Here is a 24,689-nt window from a genome sequence, read left to right as displayed (position 1 = left end):
GTTCTTTCTCTAACTTATATCTTATAAGAATGCATTGTATGTTATAAAATAATTCAGAAAAAATTTCCACATTTAATCTAGTTTCATAGATAAAAGACAGTGAGAATTGTTTTTTTTTGGTCAATTCATCAATATACCCATTCTAAAATAATAACTGTAATAATAATATGAATAATTAGCATTTATTAATTATAGACTATCCCTTCCTTGAGGTTACAGAGCTAGTGATTCGCATAACTGGGATATGAATTCCAGGAAGCCTGACTCTGTGGCTTATCTCTCTTTCTCAATTCTGTTTGACATACAAAGATATAATTTCTCCAGTGAACACCGGAGCAACTAGATGGTTCTAGTGCTTGCACTTGGATTGTCAATTTTATGTGCAGTCAGTGGTTCTCTGGCCTATAAAACACTGTGAGTCTTCAACTCGACAGCTAGATTTATCACTAAAGGATTTCAGAACAATCCCTTCATACATATATCTTCCAAATTCCCTTCTCTTTTCATAAAATGAAGCACTAGCTAGTGGGGTGCAAATAACTCCAGGAGAATTTTGCAGAATTAAAGTGGCAATAAAGGTGTGATTTAAAAAATGAAGGTTTACAATAACTTATTAGTGCTTTTCCAAGATGCTCCTAAGTTACCTCTGTGGTTCCCATCACTAAACCACCAGCATTACCATCATTGTCACTGTCACTACAGTCATTCCTGTGGGTGGGTCTACTTACAACTAAACTTAGTACTTATGTTTTGACATCTAGAGAAATACAAAAATTGTTCTTATTCTTAAAGCCATCCATCCAAGGTATTATTGACTAAATATAACACATTAAAAAAATAGTACTTTAGTTTAGGTTTTTCTTAAGCAGAGATTAGAGGTCAAAAGTAGGAAAGAAAAAAGAGAAAAGTCTGGGGGATATAGGATAAAAGAGAAAGAGACAGAAAGAAATGGAAAGAGAGTGGGACACATAGGTGGGAGATCCAGATGCAAACACACAGGGAAAAAGAAGGAGAGAGGCAGAGAGAGAACGTGGGCAAAGGAGAGAGAGGGAGAGAGAGAAAGGGGGCAGAGGAGAGAGGAAGAGAGAGAAAAACGGAGAGAGAGAGGGTGGGGGAGAGAGAGAGGTGAAATTGGTATCAGAGAATTTCCTGGTAACTATTTCTTGATACATTGTCCACTTTTGTTCATGCTACCTGTGTGCACTTTTTTAAAACATACACATTTTACTTTATTTAGCAATTTGCATTTCTGGTAGAGCCATTCATTTAATTTTTAAAATTTGCTCAAAAGAATACAAAAGTGGATCAAGCAAAATAACTTAATCTGACTCAAGTTTGTAACTCAGGGTTCTTAACCCAGAAAATAAATATTGATTACAGATAAAGCAAAGAGATATTAAGCATGAATTCTTTACATATTTTAAGAGTAATAGATATGTATGTACTTATTCATTGTAATTAATTCAATTAATGAGTGCTATATTTTGAAAGTAATTTCTATGCTATAATACCATGAAATAACTAAAAATCTACATATGAAATACTATCAGATAATTAAGGTAATTCTTAGAGATAATTTTAATAGTTGATCAAAAATGAAAAAAATATATAAATAAAGATTCTAAGGTCATCTAAGGTCTAACCTAAGATCTTACCAACTCAAAATTCATTCACCAGAGGTAGCTTTAGGGAGTTCAAGAACTGGGAGAAATTATTCCAACTTGTTTTTTTTATCTGTGAAGACAAGCTGTCTGGGATATTAATGAAGTAAAATTACTTCTTGGTCAAATTTGCAGAACTAGAATTGTTATTGCTTCAAAGAGAGACTTAAAACAGAAGCTTAAGTATTTATGGTCCTAATGAAAAAATAAACTTTCTGGTTTACCAAAGGATTTATATTCTCTCTAATGAAGGACAATTGCTAAACAGCATCTAAGTACAATGTTCATCAAATCATTCGGGTCCCTTTTTGCATCCTAATTGAGTGTAGTCTTAGGCCAAAGTAGAAATAGTTTCCTTTCAGCTTCTAGAAATTATGTTACAAACGTACTGTTGTCCTTTGGGTGATGAACCTGGGCTATAAGAGTTCAGTGCCTGTCTGAGCAGCTGAGATGTGGCACAGACTTACATCATTCTAGTTGCCCCCTTGAGGCAGATTCTCCACCGATGGGGGTACTAATTCCTAAGCCACTGAATTTCCACCCCTCTACATTAATAATAGGGTGTTTCCAGGGGCAAGAACATTGCTGGGGCCAGATCCACATGCAGCTCCACAAGCAGAAGTCTAGATCACAGCATTAGCTCTTCAGTCACTTGTTCCCGCACTGTGATCTGTACCTCAGTCACAGAGTGGCCACACCTGCTGTCATCCAACAGGGCCATGTGCTTCCTGACAGGCATTGGCTCTTTTCTCCTTTTGGAAAACTTATTTTTAAAGCTGATGTAGTTATTTGATGGCAGTTGGTATCCTTGAACAGTTGCACAACAGAAGTGGGGATAAAGACTTGGTTCCTTAAGAGAATTCCCAACTTATCGATGATTCTTGACCCTGAGATAGTCAGACTGACTTATATTACCTCCTAGAGTCCTTATACTTACTGATCTGCTGTTGCTATTTTTTGTGTTTATTTCTCATTCATAATTATGTTAACACCTCCCCCGCTGAGCTCTTGGTGCTTTTCAATCAGACTACCATTCATTGGTTTGATACTATATAATACTTTCTTATACTCTTGATTAAATGGTATTTCTTCAATAGTTCTCCAGTGCTGACCCTTGACTGATCCTACTGAAGCCTTGCAGGTAGGACGTGACTATCAAATGACCTGCCAGGAAATTTGCATCTTCATGGATAAACATTATTGTTATCAAGTACAAGCTCGCTCTGCTCACCGCTTGACAGGCAAATAAATCAAAGGTGAGGTGTTGAGGTGAGGAATACGACTTTATTTGGAAAGCAGGCAGACTGAGCAAATGGCAGACTAGTGTCTGAAAAACCATCGTCTCGGGGTTTGGATGCCAGTTTCTTTTATAGCACAGAGACGGGGAGGAGATGAGGATGTAAAGTAAAAAGTGCGTAAGTTTTGCAAATACCTCCTGGAATGGCCAGCCTCAGGGAAGGGATGTGTTCATTTCTTCTTTCTTGCAGCCATCCACAGGTGGAACAGGATCCACTAGTTTCCCTGAACAAAGGCACTTTGGTTTAACATTCAGGCAGAGGGGCAGGGTTCCCTGAGGCAGGACATTGTGTATAGACAGTATCCTTCTAGTGATCAAAAACAATGGGAAGCAAAGGTTAAAGTAAAAGAAACAGATCCAACATGTAGTCAGATTTGGCTTTTCCCTGTTACATTATTGCCAAAAGTTATGGATGATGAAGTGCTTTGGCAACTTTGTCATACTTTTCTAACAAGTTAGTCAAATTATTTTTAATGACTGAAGTTGGATTAGCAAAAATTATCCACAGGAATTTACACACTGAGAAACCCTGTATTTTAGCACATAGAGCATCGAATGGAAGTTTAAAAATATGAATTGGAATACTTTAACTGCTCCTTACCAGCTGCGGAACATTTGGGCCCAAAGCAAATTACTAACCTCTTAGTCTCATTTGTGCATACGTTGCCAAGAGCTGAATGAAGAGGCCTCTCAGTATCACCTTCCCATTTCCTCAGGAGTGCGTGTAAAGGAAGCAATCCAATTTACATCCACAGACCAAGATCTCGGGAGTGTGAAGAGCATGGCTTTCAGCATCCCAAAGCCTTCCAAAGTGAAGACAGGTAGAATGGAGCTCAAGAGAGCCAATGCAAAGTGATAAGTACAAGTTTAACACGTACTATAGCTGTTCACAGGGAATAATCCATTTTTCATACAAGGAGTTATATAAAGGCTTTATTAAAGTAGTAAAGGGGGGAAAAAGGGCAGAAATGAGAATTCCTTGGAAATTGGAATAGTTTCCATCCTTAGTGCCTAGCACTGAATTCTGTCATTTTGCTAAAAAAATATAGTAATTAAGTGATCATCTTATCTAATCATCAATTTTCCAAATTTACTAAGTAACCAATATTTTAAAATATTCATATAGTTCACAGCCAGTTATACACAATGGGTTGTTTTGAAAAAAAAAAGAAGAAAAGAAAATTGAAAATTTCTGCAAATATTTCGGTGGCTCTTTGAAGTTTGGTCTAGATTTTCAGTTTAACTTATTTTCACTATGCATGAGTAAAGATCTGAGTCTACCAAGTTTTTTCATTCTTTGGTTTTACACATTTTAGAAAACTTTGATTCTTTCCACAAATATTTTTTGATTAACTACGATGTGTCAGACATATTTTAGGTACTTGAGATAATACAGCAAACAGAAAAAGTAAATATTCTTTCCCTGTGAATTTAGATTCCAGTAAAGGAGAGATAAATTATTCAATTACTAACACATTACTAATTGCTTCAAAGTTTCTTTGAGTTAGAAAGTGAAGTTCTTGTTTGGGACTGAAGAAAGAGAAGAAAGTATTGGGATTTTAAGGGTAGAGGAAAAGATGGAACTATATCTCTAGCACATATACTCCTTTATCACTATCAGTCCTAATAGCTTTTCGTGCACTTTAGAACATGAGAGAATAGATGGATGGTGGAATTGCAGTGTGATGGTCTAGCAGCATCAACTCGAGATACATGTCAGGAGTTTAAAGAGAGATTGGTTAGTGTGGTCTGAAATACCACCCACAGGATGAAGGAAAACTTAGCTAGAAATTCAGACAGTCCATTAGCATTTTCTGAAGACAGGCAAATGTACAAAATTTCTAGGTGAATGTTGAGGGAACTGGATCTAGCGTACTATTTGACTTGAGCGCCACCTGGTGGGAAGATAGCATAAGGGCCAAATTAATCAAAGGGTGAAAACTGCTGAAATTATTAACTGGGTTACCCTAATCTGTGCAGGAATAAGGCTGTATGGCTTGTTCCCCTACCTGTTTAGGAAATCGTCCTGGGACTTGACCTTTATTTGAGCATTTATCATAACACTGCCTTAGCTTATTTGTCCTCAGATGTGACAAATTCTCCACTTAAAAAAATGTATTGTCAACTCTCTTTAATAATGAGCTTTTCCTTCTCCCTCCAGGTTAAGAGTCTTTGTCTCTATTTTTCTCTGAAAGGCCTGAACAGCAGGGTTGTCCTTCAATTAAACATTCTGCAAATGATGTATTTGGCATCTTTTCCAAACAGATTTCAAAATATCTTAAGGCTGGCAGAAAGCTATTACTTACTACTGCCCTGGGAGGAGTCTCTAGAGCACCATTTATTCCTGATTTTATCCCAAATATTTATTTCTAACTATTCCTATAATAGCAAGATTCTGCTTTGTAGTACCTATAATTGTAAATATGGCTCAAATCAGTTTTCATGAGATAGATTGTTAAAATCACTTTTCTCTCACAGTTTCATTTACCACCTCAAATGTCTTATAATTCCAGCACCATACAGCTGGTTTATTTAGCTTCTGCTTTTTGATGACATTTCCAATCTCAGAGGGCAGGACAGTTACCCAAGTTGAAAGATATCTGACAAAGCAGAATTATTTCAGTACAGAGCTATTGCTTAAAGATGAGGACATTTTTGATACATTTCCCATAGTCCATGAGGCTTTAAATATTATAATACATTCAGTTTTTAGCCTGGTTTTGGGCTGTTTCATAGGCATAAACAAGCTTAATTTTCAAGGAATTTATGAGGTAGTTTGTGGCTCTATCAAATGGACATTTAAATTTGGATTTTTAATATTTGGCATATGGATAGGAAAGCATTAAGATGGAAATTTATTTGAGGCAAGAATTTCATTTTATGGTAAAGAAAAATGAATTAATGTTGACATTTTCTGACATACAAATCATGTTACTTGTATTTACATGTGTATTTACCACTTCTGGGGCTTTCATTCTTTTTAGGAGATCCAGATTTCCCTTTGGTAATGTTTATCTTCTTTAAAAAAAAATTGTTTATTGGCTGTGTTGGGTCTTCATTGCTGCACATGGGCTTTCTCTAGTTGTGGCAAACAGGGGCTACACTTCATTGTGGTGCACAGGCTCCTCAGTGTGGTGGCTTCTCTTGCTGTGGAGCACAGGCTCTAAGCGCATGGGCTTCAGCAGTTGCAGCACACAGGCTCAATAGTTGTGGCTTACGGATTTAGTTGCTCCATGGCATGTGGGATCTTCCCAGACCAGGGCTCAGACCTGTGTCCCCTGCATTGGCAGGTGGATTCTTAACCACTGCACCACCTAGGAAGTCCCACTACTGTTTATCTTTTGACTGAAGGACTTCCTTAACCTTCTTATAAGGAAATCTGATGTTGATAAATTCTTTGACTTTTGAATATCTGAAAGTCTTTACTTCACCTTTGTTTTGAAAGATATTTTTGAGGAATATTGAATTCTAGTCAGAAATTTTTGTTTGAATAACTTAAAAGATGTTGTTCTGTCTTCTGGTATATATTGTTTCTGATGATAAATCCACTATAATTTTTATCTTCAGTACTCTGTACATAAAGATTTTTTTTTTTTGGCCATGCCTTGCAGCATCGGGGATCTTAGTTCCCCAACCAGGGATCAAATCTGTGCCTCCTGCAGTAGAAGTGCTGAGTCTTAACAACTGGACTGCCAGGGAAGTCCCCATAAAGATGTTTTTCTCTTTGGCTACTATTAACATTTTCTCTTTATCATTGCTTTTGACCAATGTATTATAATGTATCTTTTATTGCAAATTTCTCCATGATTTTTGTGCTTGGGGTTTATTGGATTCTTGGATCTGTGGAGATATATATATATATACATATATATATATATATATATATATATATAATATAGACTTTATTAAATTTGAAAAAATATGGCCTTTATTTCTTTAAATATGTTTTTGTCACTTATCACATTCTATTTTTTGAGAATTTCAATTACTCATATGTTAGGCAGTTTGATGTTTTTCTGTAGCCCACTGATATTCTGTGAATTTGTTTTCCAGTCCCTTATTTTCTTTGTTTTTCATTTCAGATCATTTCTATTGCTGTGTCTTCAAGGTAGTAACCTTCTCTGCTGTTACGTACAATCTTCTGCAGTGTACCATCTTCTGTTAATCTGCCATCCAGTAAGGTTTTCATTTAAGTTATTGTATTTTTCATCACTAGAATTTCAGCTTGGGTCTTCTATATGTATTCCATTTCCTTACTTACCATGTTCAGTCTTCTCTCTACCTTCTTGAAAATATTTGATGTAGTCATAATAATTGTTTTAATGTAACGACTTACTAATTCTGTAATCATTGTCATTTTTGTTTGTGGCTTTTACTTGTCTTTGTTTTCTCCCCATATGGCGGATTATGTGTTCCTGCCTCTTTACATACTTGGTAATTTCTAATTGAATGACTGACGCTGAATGTCACCTCGGTTGCTGGATATTTTGCATTTTCATAATTATGCTTGAGTTCGGTTAGCAGGGGCAGAACAGCATTTAGCTAACGATTAGATTATGGTGAACTTTCCTCACTGCTGAGACAACGCTTTTCTGAGCACTATACCTTGTGCTCAGCGAATTATGCAGTTTTCTATTCTGATGGGTAGGAAATCCAAACTCTTATAGGTACTGTGTGAGTTCCTAAGATTACTTTCTCTAATATCACTAATACTGCCTGATGTCCTAAAGATATTCAACATCCTAAAGATCTGAAACCTCCACCAAGTTACCTGCACATTAAAGAGTTCTCCAGCAAAATCATTAATAATACACTTTTTAACCAGACAAGTTTGTTCATATGGAAAGATAAGTATCCAAAACATGGGCAGGTAACTTTGGACAAAAAAATGAGGGAAAAGCCCAGCAGATGCTAAAATATAGCCGACAGCTACAGTAATTATAAACATGTGGCATTAGCAATAGAATAAGCACATCATTTACACTGCACACAAACCCCTGAAAGAGAACATAATGGATGAGATATTTGGGAATAAGATTGAGGTGGTATCTCAAATTACTGGAAAAATATAGATTATTCAAAAAAGTTGCTGGAATAATGTGTAGCTATCTGGAAACATATTCCTTTTGCCATGGAGGAAAAAATAGATAAAAGTTTAAATGGAAAATATCTGTCAATGTGGTAGAGGAAACTGTGGCAAAACTGTTTTGTGACTTTGCAGTGGAGAAGGCTTTTCTAATAATGATGCAGTGGCAGTTGGAGGTGAGAGGATTGGGGTGGCTTTGGATTTGATTTGGAGTTTTCATTAGTTTTCTCTTGGTCATTTTGGTTTTGACTCTGACAAACTAACCTCAAGCCGTATGGGTTCTTGGAATGGAAGTAACTACTATTCACAACATATTTTGGCACTTCTGCTCCCATCCCCAGTTGTCAAGGCAGAAAGTGGAAAAGTTAAGCATTGAGAACAAGTGAGAAAGAAAGAAGGATGATAAAAGTGGTAATTTTATTAAAATTACAGTGAGGGAAAGGATCTGTACTTTATGTATTTAGGGACATCTTCTAGTTGTGTATTTAGGAAAAGACATGAATAATCAAGGAAACCTAGCCTTATGTTCTCAGAAGAGCTCAGCTTCCTATGATCCAATGTGTTTGAATATTTAACTGTGCACAGAAACTCTTCATGTCTCAGATGTACCAAAACTCTAGGATACGGGGTGGGGTGGTGGTTGGAGAAGGGGGCATTTGTAGAAGCTGTTGCTCTGGGCTGGTTTTCCAATAAGTTTATTACATTCAGGTGGCAAAGAGAGACAGCAATTGGACTAGGTCCTCTCAAAATGTTCCCCACAGAGCTGGTTCAGATGATCACCCATGACAAGCTAGCTTCGCCACACACCATTGAGATGACAGTGACCTCCCTACACACTCAGGTGTGCTAGCATCTTTCTCTGACACCACACAGCAAGAATAGAAATCTTGGCAATTGTTAGTTCTTTGATCATATTCCAGTAGCAAGGAATCTCAGGTTAATTTCTGTTACAGAATGCCCTGCTGGGAAACAAATATTTCCAGAATGATCTCCCTGCAGAGATATCATTCTAGAAGTATTTGGGGGTACCAGAAGTGGTACCTACAGCATCCACCAGCTTCAGTTAGTTCCATGAAGAGATTGTTTTCCTTCCCTCTAAAGACAGTACATTTTTTAAAATTTATTTATTATTTTTTGGGGTACACCAAGTTCAATCATCTGTTTTTATACACATATCCCCGTATTCCCTCCCTTCCTTGACTCCCCCCCTCCTCGAGTCCCCCGCACCCTCCCCACCCCAGTCCTCTAAGGCATCTTCCATCCTTGAGTTGGACTCCCTTTGTTATACAACAACTTCCCACTGACTATCTATTTTACAGTTGGTAGTATATATATGTCTGTGCTACTCTCTCGCTTTGTCTCAGCTTCCCCTTCACCCCCTGCCCCCTCCCAAACCTCGAGTTCTCCAGTCCATTCTCTGCATCTGCGTCCTTGTTCATTTTTAACCTTCAACCATCCTGCATTTTAACTTTTCTTTCTCCTCTTTCCCCATCCTGCCATTCTCTGGTAATTTTTTTCAATATCTCACTAAAGGAATTCACTGAGACATGGGCATCATTCTATGTAAATCTCCAAACCAAACAAAAAGTAAATTTTTTAAAGATAAATTTCATATATTGTACTTTAAGGGTTTGTATTGTACATGCTCACACTCCCAATTAAATATCACAGAACTCTGAAAGCCCTATCAGATAATTTTATTAATTAATTTGCTTCAAGAAAAAAAATTGGATTCCATTCTTTATCAATGAGGTGTGAGGTTAAGAAAATGAAGGAAGAAAAAAGTGGTACAATTTCATTTTGCTTTGTGATCTTATTTGTGTTTGTTCCTGAGGTGATTAACTGTGATTTGCAGCTATGGCTGTTGTGTCTATGTTTACGTGTTGCAAAAAAGGTTAGTATTATAATCAATGATGTTATAAGAATGTTGGGAGATGGGAATTGACATATATACATTATTGATACTATGTATAAAATAGACAATTATTGAGAACCTACTGAATAGCCAGGGAACTCTACTCAGTGCTCTGTAGTGACCTAAATGGGAAGGAAATCCAAAAAAGAGGGGGTATATGTGTATGTACAGCTGACTGATTCACTTTGCTGTACAGCAGAAACTAACACTCCCTTGTAAAGCAACTATACTCCAATAAAAATTAAAGAAAAAGATTGCCAATTTGCTTAATGTTTCATATCCTAAAGAAAAGCAAAATGAAAAGAAATGAAACAAGGAAATATTCTCTCTGTCACACCTAGCATGTTCACCAACATTTGAGAGTAAATATGTATATATTAACAATAAATTTGAATCCTGTAACTAATTTGCATTAGCACCCTTATGGCGAGTGTACACGGCAGTAACTTATGAGAAGTCACAAACGACAGTGGTGCAGACATTTAACTCTTCAGCCTTTTAAATGCTACAGTCTAAGCTGATAAATGATTTTTGGCTGAAGACCAAGGCTGAAGCTGAACTTCAGAGCTTACCTATTTAAAAGTCTTCTGCAACATACAGAAGACTTTTAAATAGGTAAAACTTGAGAAATAACTGGCTGCACATTAAAAAGTTACCCTTAGATGTCATGTATACAAACAGTGGAAACATCAAAGGGACACAAAGTCTTGACTGTGAAGATGGCACTGTGTCCCTTGCTCTGAGTGATGGGAAGGGGGAGAAGGGTGATGTGAGGAAGATGTTTTGTGTAAAAGCAGAGAGTTGGCGAGAACTCACTGATGGGGAGAAAGGGAAGAGGCTTTAGTCTCCTTTTCTGACTGGGCAGGGCACTGGAGACAGAGCAAAATTCAAGGTGGCTGATGTAATGTCTTCAGAGAATCTTTTATTATGTTGGGGGAATTGGGGCCTGCTAGTAGGAGCCATTGTCAGCAGCTCAATAGTAGGATTCAGCTCCAAAGCTTCTTGCCAAGAAACCATTGGCTGCTGAAAGAAGTTATTCTTGGGGAATTGATAAACAAAAGTGCCTGTTAGTGTGGAATTAGTTTTGGCACTGAGCACTCTGAATAATTAAAGCATTGCATCAGCCCTTAGAGACCAAGAGACTGCTTTGGAAGGAGAGTGACCACAGTTCACCAAATACCTCAGGGAATGCACTTTTTCCTTCCCTACTTCGTGAGCCAGAGGCAGGGACTGCAGTTCCAAGCCATCTCTAAGTAAGGCTGATCTAAAGAGTATATCATAGTCATTGCCTGAATGTAGCTTATGATGCCAAGAAATTACACCCTAGAGAAAGAAACACTTGGCATTTGCATGTAGAAGTCTATAATCAGCAAGTAAATAAATTGGATTAATTTTTATTAAAGACTTTATTTTTTTAGAGCAGTTTTGGTTCACAGTAAAATTGAGAGAAAGGTACAGAGATACCCCACATACCACCTACCTCTCCACATTCATTGCCTCCCCCATTATCAACCTCCCCTACCAGATTTATGTATTTATTCTGATGGATGAACTTACATCATCGCATTGTAATAACCTGAAGTCCGTAGTTTACATTAGGGTTCTCTACTCATGTTGTATATTCCATGATTTTGGAGAAATGTAATATAATGACATGCATTCATCATTATAGTACCATACAGAGTGTTTTCACTGCCCTAAAAACTCCTCTGTATCTCACCTATTCATCTCCCTTTTACCAATTCATGCTGAATTTTTTAATTATGAAATAAGATAGAGGGAAATCTGTGTTTAATTAAGCCATCTTTTTGACTTCTTTACTCACTATAAGGAATTTGTCACAGGTTAAAGTACTTGCAGACAGTGCTTGCCATTAGAAGGTACCAGGTTTACTTAGGACTCAAAGTCCTAGAAGTTCATCTCTTTATAGAGCTCTTTAAAAAAATCAATGAGAGAGCAAAGATGATACATCTCATTATCATTTTACCAACAGAAGGTATTATCCTATTTGCTAGGCTTTTGAATTCAGGTAATAATCTAGGGGCCAAAGAACTATGATATCATGCAATACACTAATATCCTCTATTATCATGCCTCCCCTACACTGTGCAGGTTGTCTTTAATTAATGCAGCTATGTAGGAGTAGATGGAAATGTTTTTATAAATATGTCCCTCATTAATAGAAGTATAATCATACACCTCAATTCTAACTTTATAGGTCACATACTTTAACAATAAGTCATAAACAAGGGTAAGCCTTTCTGCCTTGAAGAAACTCTCTTCCCTTCACAAGAAGACACAAGCCTATCTTACTGTTCAAATAACTGTTTTACAAATGACAGGGGAAAGTGGCTGAAAATTGACAATTTTAAACTGACATTGAAAAATACAAACTCAGGTTGTTTCGTAGGATTATAATTGTATCTATTAATTAAAACAACAACAACAAAAGAGAACATTCTTCTACTTCATCCTTTAAGACTCTTGGAAAGGTTATTAGATCTGTTCACAAATATTCTTGTTCTCTTCTTCTTTGGCACATAGCTAGACTGCATCTCCTCACCCCTTGTGGAAATTTATAGTATTATTTTGTAAAGCTGAATGTTGCCACAATCCACAACCTATCAATTCCACTCCTAGGAGACATATTTAAAAATGTTCATAGTTACTGTTCATAGTAGTCAAATGCCCATTGGCTGGAAAATGAATAAACATATTTTGAAATCATCACACAATGCAGTGTGATATCACCGTGAAAAAGAGTCTACAATGATATTCAACAATGAACATAAAACTTAGTAGTGTTGGATGAAAAAATAAAAGCAATTCCTAGAATTCTGAATATATCAATACAAATATTTTATTTTTAGGATAGTAGTGCATTTCTCTTTTTGGCCACACTGTGTAGCATGAGGGACCTTAGTTCCCTGACCAGGGATTGAACCCATGCCCACTGCATTGGGAGCTCAAGTCTTCACCACTGGATCACCAGGGAAGTCCCTATTTTTAGGATAAAATAAAAATATTGTTTACTTTTTGGATGAGGCAGGGGGCAGATAGGCAAGAGGTTAAAAATGATTTAATTATTGATAATATTTTAGTTCTCGAGATGGTAGTAAGTTTACTAGGATTCATTTTATTATTTACTTAATGTAAAGAATAATAATATAAAATAAATAAAATACAAGATAGTAAAATTGTTTGCAAATGGTTGAATTCTACAGTTGAAAACATTATAAGAATGGGTCTCTTCTGTTTGTTGCCTCTTCTTTCTTTTGTGCTGTCTCTATTTTCTATTGGGCTGTCTCCACTTATGGTAAAAACAGGCAGGCATTCTAGGTTTATACTTTCAGAAACTCTATTAGGAAAAAAAATGGCAACTTAATAGGGAAGAAAAATTATTTCAATAAACTGTGTTCCTTAACAAGTGCCTGTTTACTAACACTAGTTAGCAAACAAATGGAAATGAATTAGAAAAAAATGAGGTATCTATTCAGTGCTCATATACATTTTAATCCTCAGACCCCTTGCTACACATCTGTGGTACCTTGGTGAGGAATGGTTATAGAACACAGAACAGAACATCTGGTTTCAGGCACTGTGGTGCCTTCTGTTGATCATAATTACAAATAATTTATAAGAGGTAGAGAAGTTTGTCCCCTAAAGCACAGAGATGAAACTTACTGGGTGGGAGCAGTAGTTTCTTGGTGATCCACTTCTCCTTCTACCAAAGACAATATTTTTTCTTCCTCCTCTTCTCTAGCACCCTCTCTGCCATGCATTTAAAATTTCCTTCTTTTCCCTGATAACTTTGCTCAGCCTGAGGTACCTAATACCTTCAAAACCCTTTTCTCTACTTGGTTCCTGTGTATGAAGAAGGGTAACTTACACTTCTTTGGCTAAATAGGCAAACCAGAAGTTAAATTTATTACAACATTGGGCATGTTTCTGATGAGCAAAGGAAGGGAAACTTTAGGAAATGGTACTCTCTAGGATGCTAATGTCTTACATCATTATGTCTTAAAATATTCTCTTTAGAATGCAGAAAGGAAATTTTTTGCAGTATTCCCTGAGAAGGCTGTTTTCAAAAAGGAATATAAAGACACGACAGTAATGTAGAGTGTTCTAACAGGTAAGTAACAGACTGCTTACGTTGTTGTGCTGAGAGTGGCATCATTACAGAAAAATCTAACATAAGTTAAAATATATTTCCATATGACTCGTGGCTTTATTGCTCCTAATTCCTTTAAAAAAGAAACAGAAAAAAATACAAGTAATGACTGTGACATAGCTTCTTGGAAAATGCCAGCTTTTCCACATCCAAAGGACAGCTTTAAATAGAATGTTCTATATCACAGATTGAGTACTACTCTTTGCATGTGTCTAAAATGACATTTTCAGAATATAATTTGCAGCTGACATGCAATTGAGATTTAGTGTGAAAAGCTTGATGGAAAGTTCAGAGGAAACAGGACAATGTGGAAGCAGAAAGCTGTATGATGAAGGTGAGAGGTAACGGGCCATGGGTGTGGGGGGGAGTTTCCATCATTCTTTAATTTGGGCTTTTGCAGGATAAAGAACATTGGGTTGATCTGTTCACCTTTCCACAGAGAAAGGTACATTTTTCATAGAAATCAAATGAATGTAAGAATTATCCCAAAGACGGAAGTATAAGGTAACCAAATCAAAGAGGGTTGGGTAGTTTAAGGGAGTCCTAATGCTTTCACTGTGGCTTCCACAATAAAACAGATTTGTAGGGTAGAATCACCACCTGACACCCTGCATCCCACCCTCTTCTATTCTCCACCATTTCTGTGTGGTTTTCTTTCGGCTCACCTCTGTTACTTCCCAAATCAACATATTATCTCTTCATTACTGTTTTGAAAAATTTAACCATTCTAAACTTGGCTAAATGTGTTTGAAAACTTGAGGTAAGTACAGTAGTTATCAGAAGACATGCTATTTTACCAGTACTGTTTGTCTCCAGATCATCGCAACCCATTTTTATGTTAGATTCCTTTGAGAGCATGATGAGAGATGTTAACACCTCTGGAAAAAGTGGACACATGGTCATACACAGAGACATGACCAAAAACATGCATCAATGTTAGAAAGGTATGGAAATTTTCAAGGCTTTCCTTGCATTCTTGAAGGGCCATGAATTCATGCAAAAAAATGTCAAATACTCAAGACAATCATTCTTATGGGTGCCAGACTCCGAGAATCTTACATGGCCTTGTGGTTCAGTATTGAGTACATCTTCTACTCCAGCGTATGGAGCTGATTAACTAAGTTATTTAAAATTTATCCCATCTTTTTTCTGAATTTTAAGTTGGGAGCATGTTTGTTCACCATACATACTATATAGATGGCCCCACCAGATTAAAAATGTGAATGTGTTTTTTAATCAGAATAGTACTAAAACAATCAGATAATTATTATAAGAAGTAACTAAGTTCAACTTAAAAACACTTGTTAAGCAACCACATTGTACAAGGCATTGGGTTTGGATCTGTGGAGAATAAAATCATTTAGTTTTCAAAGATTTTCTTTCTAAGAAAGAAGCTAAAGAAAGCACACACAGTTGAATTTAAGCATAGTATGTGATACTATAAGAAAAGCTATAAAAGGAGCCCTTAGATAACAGGAAAATTTCCTTCATTCTAAATCAATAACTGAAGGCATTCAGAAGCGATATCTTAGCAGTTGGATCCCGAGTTTCGAGACAGTTAAAAGTATCTAGAAAAAAATTTACATTCAGGAAAGGAAGGACACTATTGAGTATGTTATTGATTAAATATTAGATGTGAACTCACAATTATTAACAAGTAAATGAAACCATATGTATTTATGATTCTTAATTTATATTGCAAATATATGTCCTAATGTACAAATAAGGTTGTTCAAGAAATGGGCAGTTTACAGGGATTGTTAACATACAAACCAAAATCCATACATGCCAAAGAGTAGCCACAAACGTAGGCCATATTTTCAACTACAAATACTTCATGATGGATCACTCTTTCAAATGAATGTGGAAGGAATGAGCTTATTGTATTGGTTAAAATATCAAGACTCTGTTCCCTGAATGTTTAAGATACATGCCAAAGATTACATGGTCCACAGAGATATTTTTTAAAATCAGAAATAATAAAGTAAATAAATTCATAAAATTTTCTCAGGAGAAATTTTTGATTTGGAGGAAGATAACACATGATTCAACTTTGATGAGGAGAAGAAAATTTACTGAGAGAGAGGAAACAATAAATAAGAGTCATACTGTAGCTATTTGGTCTATCACAGTCTGGGCTTTGGCTGCTCACAGCTTTCAACATAATGTATTGAAGGTATGGATGGGAGTGAGGAGGACTACAATGGGGTAAGTCTTCCAAATTATGTTTAAATTTGTCACCTTCAGTTAATATTTTTACTTGCATGTAGTGTTCTTTTCAACATCGTGTTGTCAAGAAAGACCTAGAGGAAAGATTTTGCTCTTTGAAGTGAAGCCAGTGATAATATTCCTTTCCAAATATGAAAAAAAATAAATCTTCATTGAAAGAAATGATGTTTCAAAGTTGAATAATCATTGATTTTGCAAAGACAGAAAAAGATTTGAATAAAGTCAGTTACCGATTATCTACTATCACTTTTTTTTTTTTAGATTTATTTATTTATTTTATTGGCTGTGTTGGGTCTTTTTTGCTGTGCGTGGGCTTTCTTTTAGTTGCTGTGAGTGGGGGCTATTCTTCGTTGTGGTGTACAGACTCCTCATTGCTGTGGCTTCTCTTGTTGTGGAGCACAGGCTCTAGACACATGGGCTTCAGTAGTTACAGCACATGGGCTCAATAGTTGTGGTGCACGGGCTTAGCTGCTCTGCGGTATGTGGGATCTTCCTGGAACAGGGATCAAACCCATGTCCCCTGCATTGGCAGGCAGATTCTTAACCACTGTGCCACCTAGGAAGCCGTCCAATATCACTCTTTGTCTAAAATTATATCTCCCTCCCTCTTCTGAGTATGTGCTCTGTTACAGTAAATGCAGGGGTTTTGAGTAACTGGATGAAACAAACTCTACTGGGGATTATGACCATGATCTGGCCCTAAAGGAACTGCCTGGTGGCATCTCCCCAAAGGACCTCTGATCTAAAATGCTTAAACAAAACATTTAAATTGAGAACACATGAACTATTGAGTAAAATACCCTCCCTCTTATTTAAATGTAACCTCTGGAACTTTGCATCTGTTGAAGGATGTTTTTAGAAATTAGAAATGAAAAATAGAAATGGAGATATTTGAGATATTACCAACTATTAAAGAACATTCAGGACTTCCCTTATGGTGTAGTGGTTAAGAACTCTCCTGCCAATGCAGGGGATGCTAGTTCCATCCTTGAGCTGGGAAGATCCCATGTGCCATGGAGCAACTAAGCCCATGTGCCAAAACTACAGAGCCTGTGCTCTAGAGCCCACGAGCCACAACTATTGAGCCCATGTGCTGCAACTACTGAAGCCCATGCGCCTAGAGCCCGTGCTCCCCAACAAGAGAAGCCATCACACCTAGAAGCCCTTGGACCACAATGAAGAGTAGCCCCTGCTCGCCACAACTAGAGAAAGCCCACACAGCAATGAAGAGCCAACACAGCCAAAAATAAATAAATAAATAACTAGATAACTAACTAACTAAATAAACCATGAAAAAAAAAAAGAACGTTCGCTTCTCCACATTGGTGTATGTCAAATACTAAAGATCATACGGGTGCTTCAAAGTAAGGATATTTTATTGATAGATTATAAGTACTTCCTTTTGCTCTTTTTAATCTGTAATATCTGGAAGAAAGTGCACAGTGAAGTGTGGCATATTATAGATTAATAAAAACATACAATTCTGTCAGTAACTATAAAAAACATATAATAATAAATATACATATAAAGAAAACATTTTTTAGGGGATGGGACTGGGCTGTGATTTTACATTTATATTGTGAACTTCTAAAGGCAGTAATATATATCCAAAATGCCAGGTGATACACCATCCAAACATGGGTCCCTATATTTATTGAATATGGAAAAGTAATGAAGTTCATAAAATGGAGCGGTATCTCTTAATTTTATATTCAATTAGCAAGATTAATGAGAATCATGTAGAATTCACAAAGAGTTGTATTTGAAGAGTGCTAGAGTAAAGTCCACTATTCGCAAGCTTAGCTGAGACTCATAACTGTCCTAAGAAGTGGTCATTACAAATTAAGGAACAAATTGTTGAGGTAATATGTTAAGAAATTAGAGCTAAAATGTCCATGAAGAAGAGTATTTATTTTGTTTAAAATGCTCCTATGGCCATCATCACAAAATCTGGAAACCACAAATGTTGGAGAGGCTGTGGAGAAAAGGGAACTCTCCTGCACTGTTGGTGGGAATGTAAGTTGGTACAGCCACTATGGAAAACAATTTGGAGGTTCCTTAAAAAACTACAAATAGAACTACCATATGATCCAGTAATCCCACTCCTGGGCATATACCCAAAGAAAACCATAATCCCAAAAGAAACTTGTACCATAATGTTTATTGCAGCACTATTTACAATAGCCAGGACATGGAAGCAACCGAAATGCCCATCAACAAATGAATGGATACAGAAGATGTGGCATATATATACAATGGAATATTACTCAGCTATAAAAAGGGATGAGATGGAGCTATATGTAATGAGGTGGATAGAACTACAATCTGTCATACAGAGTGAAGTAAGTCAGAAAGAGAAGGACAAATATTGTATGCTAACTCACATATATGGAATCTAAAAATGGTACTGATGAACTCAGTGTCAAGAACAAGGATGCAGATACAGAGAATGGACTGGAGAACTCGGGGTATGGGAGGGGGTGGGGGTGAAGGGGAAACTGAGACAAAGCGAGAGAGTAGCACAGACATGTGTGTACTGCCAACTGTAAAATAGTCAGTGGGAGGTTGTTGTGTAGAAAAGGGAGCCCAGCTCGAGGATGGAGGATGCCTTGGAGGACTGGGGCGGGGAGGGTGGGGGGGCTCGAGGGGGGGGGAGTCAAGGAAGGGAGGGAATACGGGGATATGTGTGTAAAAACAGATGATTGAACCTGGTGTACCCCCAAAAAATAATAAAAAAAAAATAAAAGCAGAAAAAATAAATAAATAAAACTCCTAGAGGAAAAGATAGGAAAAAAAAAAAAAAAATGCTCCTAAACATCACATATCCCACCACGAATTAATTCTTTTCTGTTTTTTGCAGATGAACCATTTCACACTCACCCCTTCTCCTCATTCATGAAAACATGCGGCTGAATAATAATGTGACTGAGTTTATTCTACTTGGGTTGACCCAGGATCCAGTTAGAAAGAAGATACTGTTTGTCACTTTCTTGATGTTCTATTTGGGGACCTTGTTGGGGAACTTTCTCATTATTACTGCCATCAAGATGAGCCGGGCACTTGGGATTCCAAAGTACTTCTTCCTTTTCCTTTTGTCCTTATCTGATACCAGCTTCTCTACTTGTGTAGCCCCTAGGATGATTATGGATGCCCTTTTGAAGAAGGCCACTATCTCTTTCAGTGAGGGCGTAGTCCAAGTTTTTTCATTCCATTTCATTGGCCGCCTGGAGATCTTTATCCTAATCCTCATGGCTGTTGATTGCTATGTGGCCATCTGCAAGCCCCTGTGCTACACAATCATCATGAGTCATCGAGTCTGTGGTGTGTTGGTGGCTGTGGCCTGGGTGGGGTCCTGTGTGCATTCTTCAGCTCAGATTGTCCTAGCCCTGAGCCTACCTTTCTGTGTTCCCAATGTGATTGATCACTATGTTTGTGACTTGCAACCTTTGTTGAAACTTCCTTGTACAGTCACCTATGTGACCAACCTACTCTTGGTGTTGAGCAGTGGGGCCTTCTGTGTAGTGGGTTTTGTCATGCTGATGTTCTCCAGTGTTATCATCTTGCATTCTTGGAGGAACCACAGTGCTGAAGGGAGGAAAAAAGCCCTTTCCACCTGCATCTCCCACATCATCGTGTTCATGTTGTTCTTTGGTCCTTGCAAATTTATGTATACATGCCCTGCAACCACCTTCTCCATGGATAAGGTGATAGCTGTGTTTTATACACTGGGAACATCTTGGATCAACCCTCTGATTTACACACTGAGGAATGAAGTGAAAAATGCCATGAGGATGTTATGGAATAAGAACTTGTTCTCAGATGACAAAAGATGAATGGAAGTTTCAAAGATTTCTTCACAGTTTGGATTGACCTAAAAGAAGTCCATAGAGAATAATATCTTCTTATTGGGGAGTTAATATAACCCTAACTCAGGGCATGAAAGTTTGTTCCTTCAGGAATATAGGCAATGTGAACACATATGCTAGTTAGTGTGGAGTCAAATTTATGTAGAGGAGGCAGCACCAGGGACACACAGTCATGCAAGAACATGGCCTTAGATAGTCACTGCTGTGTTTCTGCCTCTAGTCTGCATAATCCCGCTGTGGGTTTGTGCTACTGTTTTCGCTGCCTTTTGTGCTGCCCTCTGGTGTTCTCTGTTTACATTACACCCCTATATGCTTATATCCACAGCCTGACATGTTTTCCTTCCAAAGAGTTTATTTATTAGACACCGTGGTCTCATGTCTGATCATGGACCTTCAACTTGGTTGTTCCTCTTGACTCAGCAAAAATCACCAGGGTCAGATAATCATAGCATCTTCGTATTTTAAAGGACACTATATTTAATCTAGGAAACCTCCCTTCTTTTCCTTGGGGTTATACTTCAAATTCTTACATATGTTTACCTAGATCCTTCTAGAATAGTGACAGAACAGGATGAGAAGATTCACCCTTTTGTAGAAGTATATTTTCCTTAGGAATGTTCTAACTGTTGGGGTTGAACTCATATTAACATTCTATCTGTAATAAATGCATTTTGCTCTTAGAAGGATCACTTCTATTATGAGAGCAGTATTAAGTTTTCTCTTGAATCATACCAATTATAATAATTTCTTTATAATATTGGGTTATTATGATTGTAGCATAGATTACTCAAATTAAGATAGGTATATTTATGTGAGCTAGAAGTAAAGAATACATGTAATCGATGGTATGGAATTTGAAAATAATGAGTAACTAAATGAATCATGTTATAACCAAGAGGACAGTTTCTAGGCTGTGAAACATAAATAGTTACATCACAGCCATGAGTTGTTTTAGTGAGTTTTAATGCAATGCAGAAAAGAGAGTAACTTAAGAAAGACAGATATTTAGATGAAAATTGTATTTATGCAATGGAGATGAATGTCATCTTTCTCACCATTCCTCATCACTGCAGGCTCTAATCACATGGTCACTAACAATCTGTCCGATTTCAGTGTGTCTTCCTATCTGTATTTTTTTCCATACAGAAAATACAAGTATTCTTGTTTATTTGGAACTTTTATTTCTATTTACAAGTTACTAAATTATATTAAGATTATTAAATTTGTACTAATTTTGTTGTACCAAGAAGTTTGCATTTTTTTTAGCCTAAGAAAACCATCCCGTCCTTTATTTCTTGATGTGGGAATGGAAACCTGTGAATTCCAAGTAGCGACATGTGTATCTCCTATTTTTTTTCCAGATACAGAGAATTTCAAGACTAATCCATCTCAATCATCTTATCATTGACCACAGCTGCTACAGTAAATAAGTCATGTGTGTGATGACATTCTGTTCCTTTTGGGTTTCATCTTTTTATGTCATTATAAAAAAAACAAAACAAATAAATATATATCAAAAAATAGAAATTTATTTTGTGTTGAATTATCCATAAGAATGCATTACCTCTCCTTATAAATTCTCATTAAAATAAGAAGGAACTATAATATTATGTGTTAATCCACAATGACAAAAACAATGAGACAGGAAATACCAGTTGGTGAAAGATTTTCACATGTTTTTTGAAACCTAGAGGAGAGTGGTAGGTTACTAACTTAGCAGAGTAGAAGTTACAACCATCTAAGAATGGAGATAAGTTAGAGCATTAAGTTCCTCAGAATGTAGGCCTGAAACATACATTGAATTACATGAAGATTATTTTCCCAGGCCAGTTTCTACATTGTCAGCTGACACTTCTTTTACACCATCCCATTGAAGATTGGATGATTATTATTTTTAAAAATTGAACTAAAGTGTTTCTGGTATCACTGTAGAGGGCAGTGATAAAATGGGCAGCAGCATGTACTAGAAGTAAGTGAAAATCTACATAGTGAAATGCAGGACGCTTTCCTCTCACTGCTCCCAGGATGTCAGCAGTCAGTATACATCATGATCTCACCAATTCCCACTACTGTGCACATAGCCAAGTAAGAGGGTGGGATTTTTTATGGGGGAAGTAGAAAAAATAAGATCTGTATTATACTGCTAATCACCTAAAAATTATACCCCCAAAATATGCAATCCTTGTCCATACATGTAAAGATTCCAAATAACTTTTTATTTTTATTATTTTTAATTAATTTATTACTTTATTAATTTATTAACTGTGTTGGGTCTTTATTGCTGCATGCAGGCTTTATCTAGTTGTGGTGAGCAGCGGCTTCTCTTCGTTGTGGTGTGCAGGCTTCTCATTGTGTGGCTTCTCTTGCTGCAGAGCATGAGTTTCTAGGCATGTGGGCTTCAGTAGTTGTGGCACATGGGCTCAGTAGTTGTGGTTCTCAGGCTGTAGAGTGCAGGCTCAATAGTTGTGGTGCATATTCCCAGCTACTCTGTGGCATGTGGGATCCTCCCAGACCAGGGATCAAACCCAGGCAGACTCCCAACCACTACGCAATAACGTTTTTATTTTCTCTGCTTTAAATGTAAAGAGTTTCTGGTAGGAAGGCAAGACTGGCAAATGGGAAGATAGAACAATAGCAACCTGTCTTCAAATGAAAGCAGGTGGGGAATTGGATTGCTGGTCCACATATTGGGTCCAGCAACTTTTCTGTTTTACTCAATAATTTAGCTCTCAACCTAAACCTATAAAATTCATGCTCTATAGTTGACCAGACTCACCTTCCTACATCTTCCTAAATTAGTGGTCATCTATTAATATCTAATTATGAATCTATTACCACCTACATAAAAATCCTTATCTTATCTTCCTGCCATGCAAGCGGACATTGTATTTCAGCCTATCACTTATTATGGAGTTTAACATATCTGTTTAACACAGATTTTTCTAGTGAATGTTCATCTCCTATGTGGTCTTTATCAAGAAAGAATGGTGAGTGGCATTCAGTTGTTTAATTTCTTGTGTGTCATAATAAAATTGCAATTGGTATTTTAGAGAAATGAATCAGGCACTGGAGTTTAATCAGGCTCACTTATTTATTGGAAACAAAGAATGTATCTTTTTCTGTTGTTATAAAATCAAGTTAACAATGAGTTCTTGTGCCTTGGATACACCGGAAAGTCATTAGCAGTTCAGCGTTCTGGAAGCCCAGTCTCCTGCCATAACTGCTACTCTCTGAGGTTGGAAGCGATTCCCCTTTTTCCTATTAATTTACATTTTTCACTCTCTATCAAATTCATGTTCTCTGTTTACCCAAAGTGTCTGCTTTCACGTGGCTCTGGGTTGTGGAAACAGATTCTTTCTCCATTTTTCTTACAATATTCTCCTCTTCCCTCCAGCCTGTCAGGTTCCCTATTCACAGTTCCAGAGAGGAAATCTGAGTAAACCTGGTTTTGTAGTTGAGTTGAATAGACTAAACTCAGGTTATTGGCCAATCCATGGAGTAACTCCCCAAGGCAGATGTCATGCCTGCTACAATCTGCTATGATTTTTAGAAGGACAGGGGTTGGGGAAATGGTAATGGGAAAAAATTATGGTAACCTATCACATTTGTATAGCATGGACTGTTAGACAAACACAATGAGAAAAATGAGAAAAATATTATGGTATCAAATAAAAAATTTATCTAGACATTTAGGAAAATTTCACTGGTTTTCTTTTTGCTTTTTTTCCCTAGATTTGCTGAGAGACTATTTACATATAACATATGTAAGATTTGTGATGATTTGATACAAGTATATACTGGAAAATGAGTACCACAATAAGTTTAGTTACACCTCCACCCCTAATATAATTACCTTTGTTTGTGTGTATGTGTGTGTGTGGGGGGGGGTGGGTGGTGATAACATTTAAGATGTACTCTCCAGTATATAATACAATATTGTTAACTACAGTCACCACGCTACACATTAGATCCCTAGAACTTATTCATTTTTCAGGTGAGAGTTTGTATTCTTCGACTAAGACCTCACCATTTCCCCTACCCTTCATTCCCTAGAAAACACCATTCTACTATTTCTATGAGTTCAGCTGTTTCAGGTTCTGCATTTAATTGAGAAAATATAGTTTGTCTTTTTCTGCCTGACTTATTTCACTTAGCATAATGCCCTCAAGTTCCAGCCATGGTGTTGCAGAAAGTTCCAGCAATGTTGTTCCTTCTTTTTTATTTCTTAATAATATTCCACTGCATATACCTATCACATCTTCTTTATCAATTTACCCTTTGACAAACACTTAAGGTGTGTCCATATTTGGCTATTGTGGATAAGCTGCAATGAACATGGGGGTAAAAATATCTTTTTAAGATAGTGTTTTTTTCTTTTCCTTGGATATACACCCAGAAGTGGGATTACTGAATCATATGGTAGTTCTGTTTTTTAAGTTTTTGAGGAATGTCCCTACTGTTTTC

The 24,689-nt window shown here is 36.8% G+C and overlaps 1 protein-coding gene across 1 annotated transcript; it reads left to right on the top strand.

The window, feature by feature from the left end:
- Positions 1–19,262: 19,262 nt before the first annotated feature.
- Positions 19,263–20,192, top strand: LOC130850438 (olfactory receptor 4C16-like). Its single transcript, XM_057729985.1, has one exon. It carries the CDS (start codon positions 19,263–19,265, stop codon positions 20,190–20,192), a length of 930 nt encoding a protein of 309 aa, XP_057585968.1.
- The last annotated feature ends 4,497 nt before the right edge of the window (positions 20,193–24,689 follow it).

Source organism: Hippopotamus amphibius, chromosome 3 (genome assembly GCF_030028045.1).
Source record: "Hippopotamus amphibius kiboko isolate mHipAmp2 chromosome 3, mHipAmp2.hap2, whole genome shotgun sequence".
NCBI classification, from domain to species: Eukaryota; Metazoa; Chordata; class Mammalia; order Artiodactyla; family Hippopotamidae; genus Hippopotamus; species Hippopotamus amphibius.
This window is presented reverse-complemented; position numbering and strand designations above follow the sequence as displayed.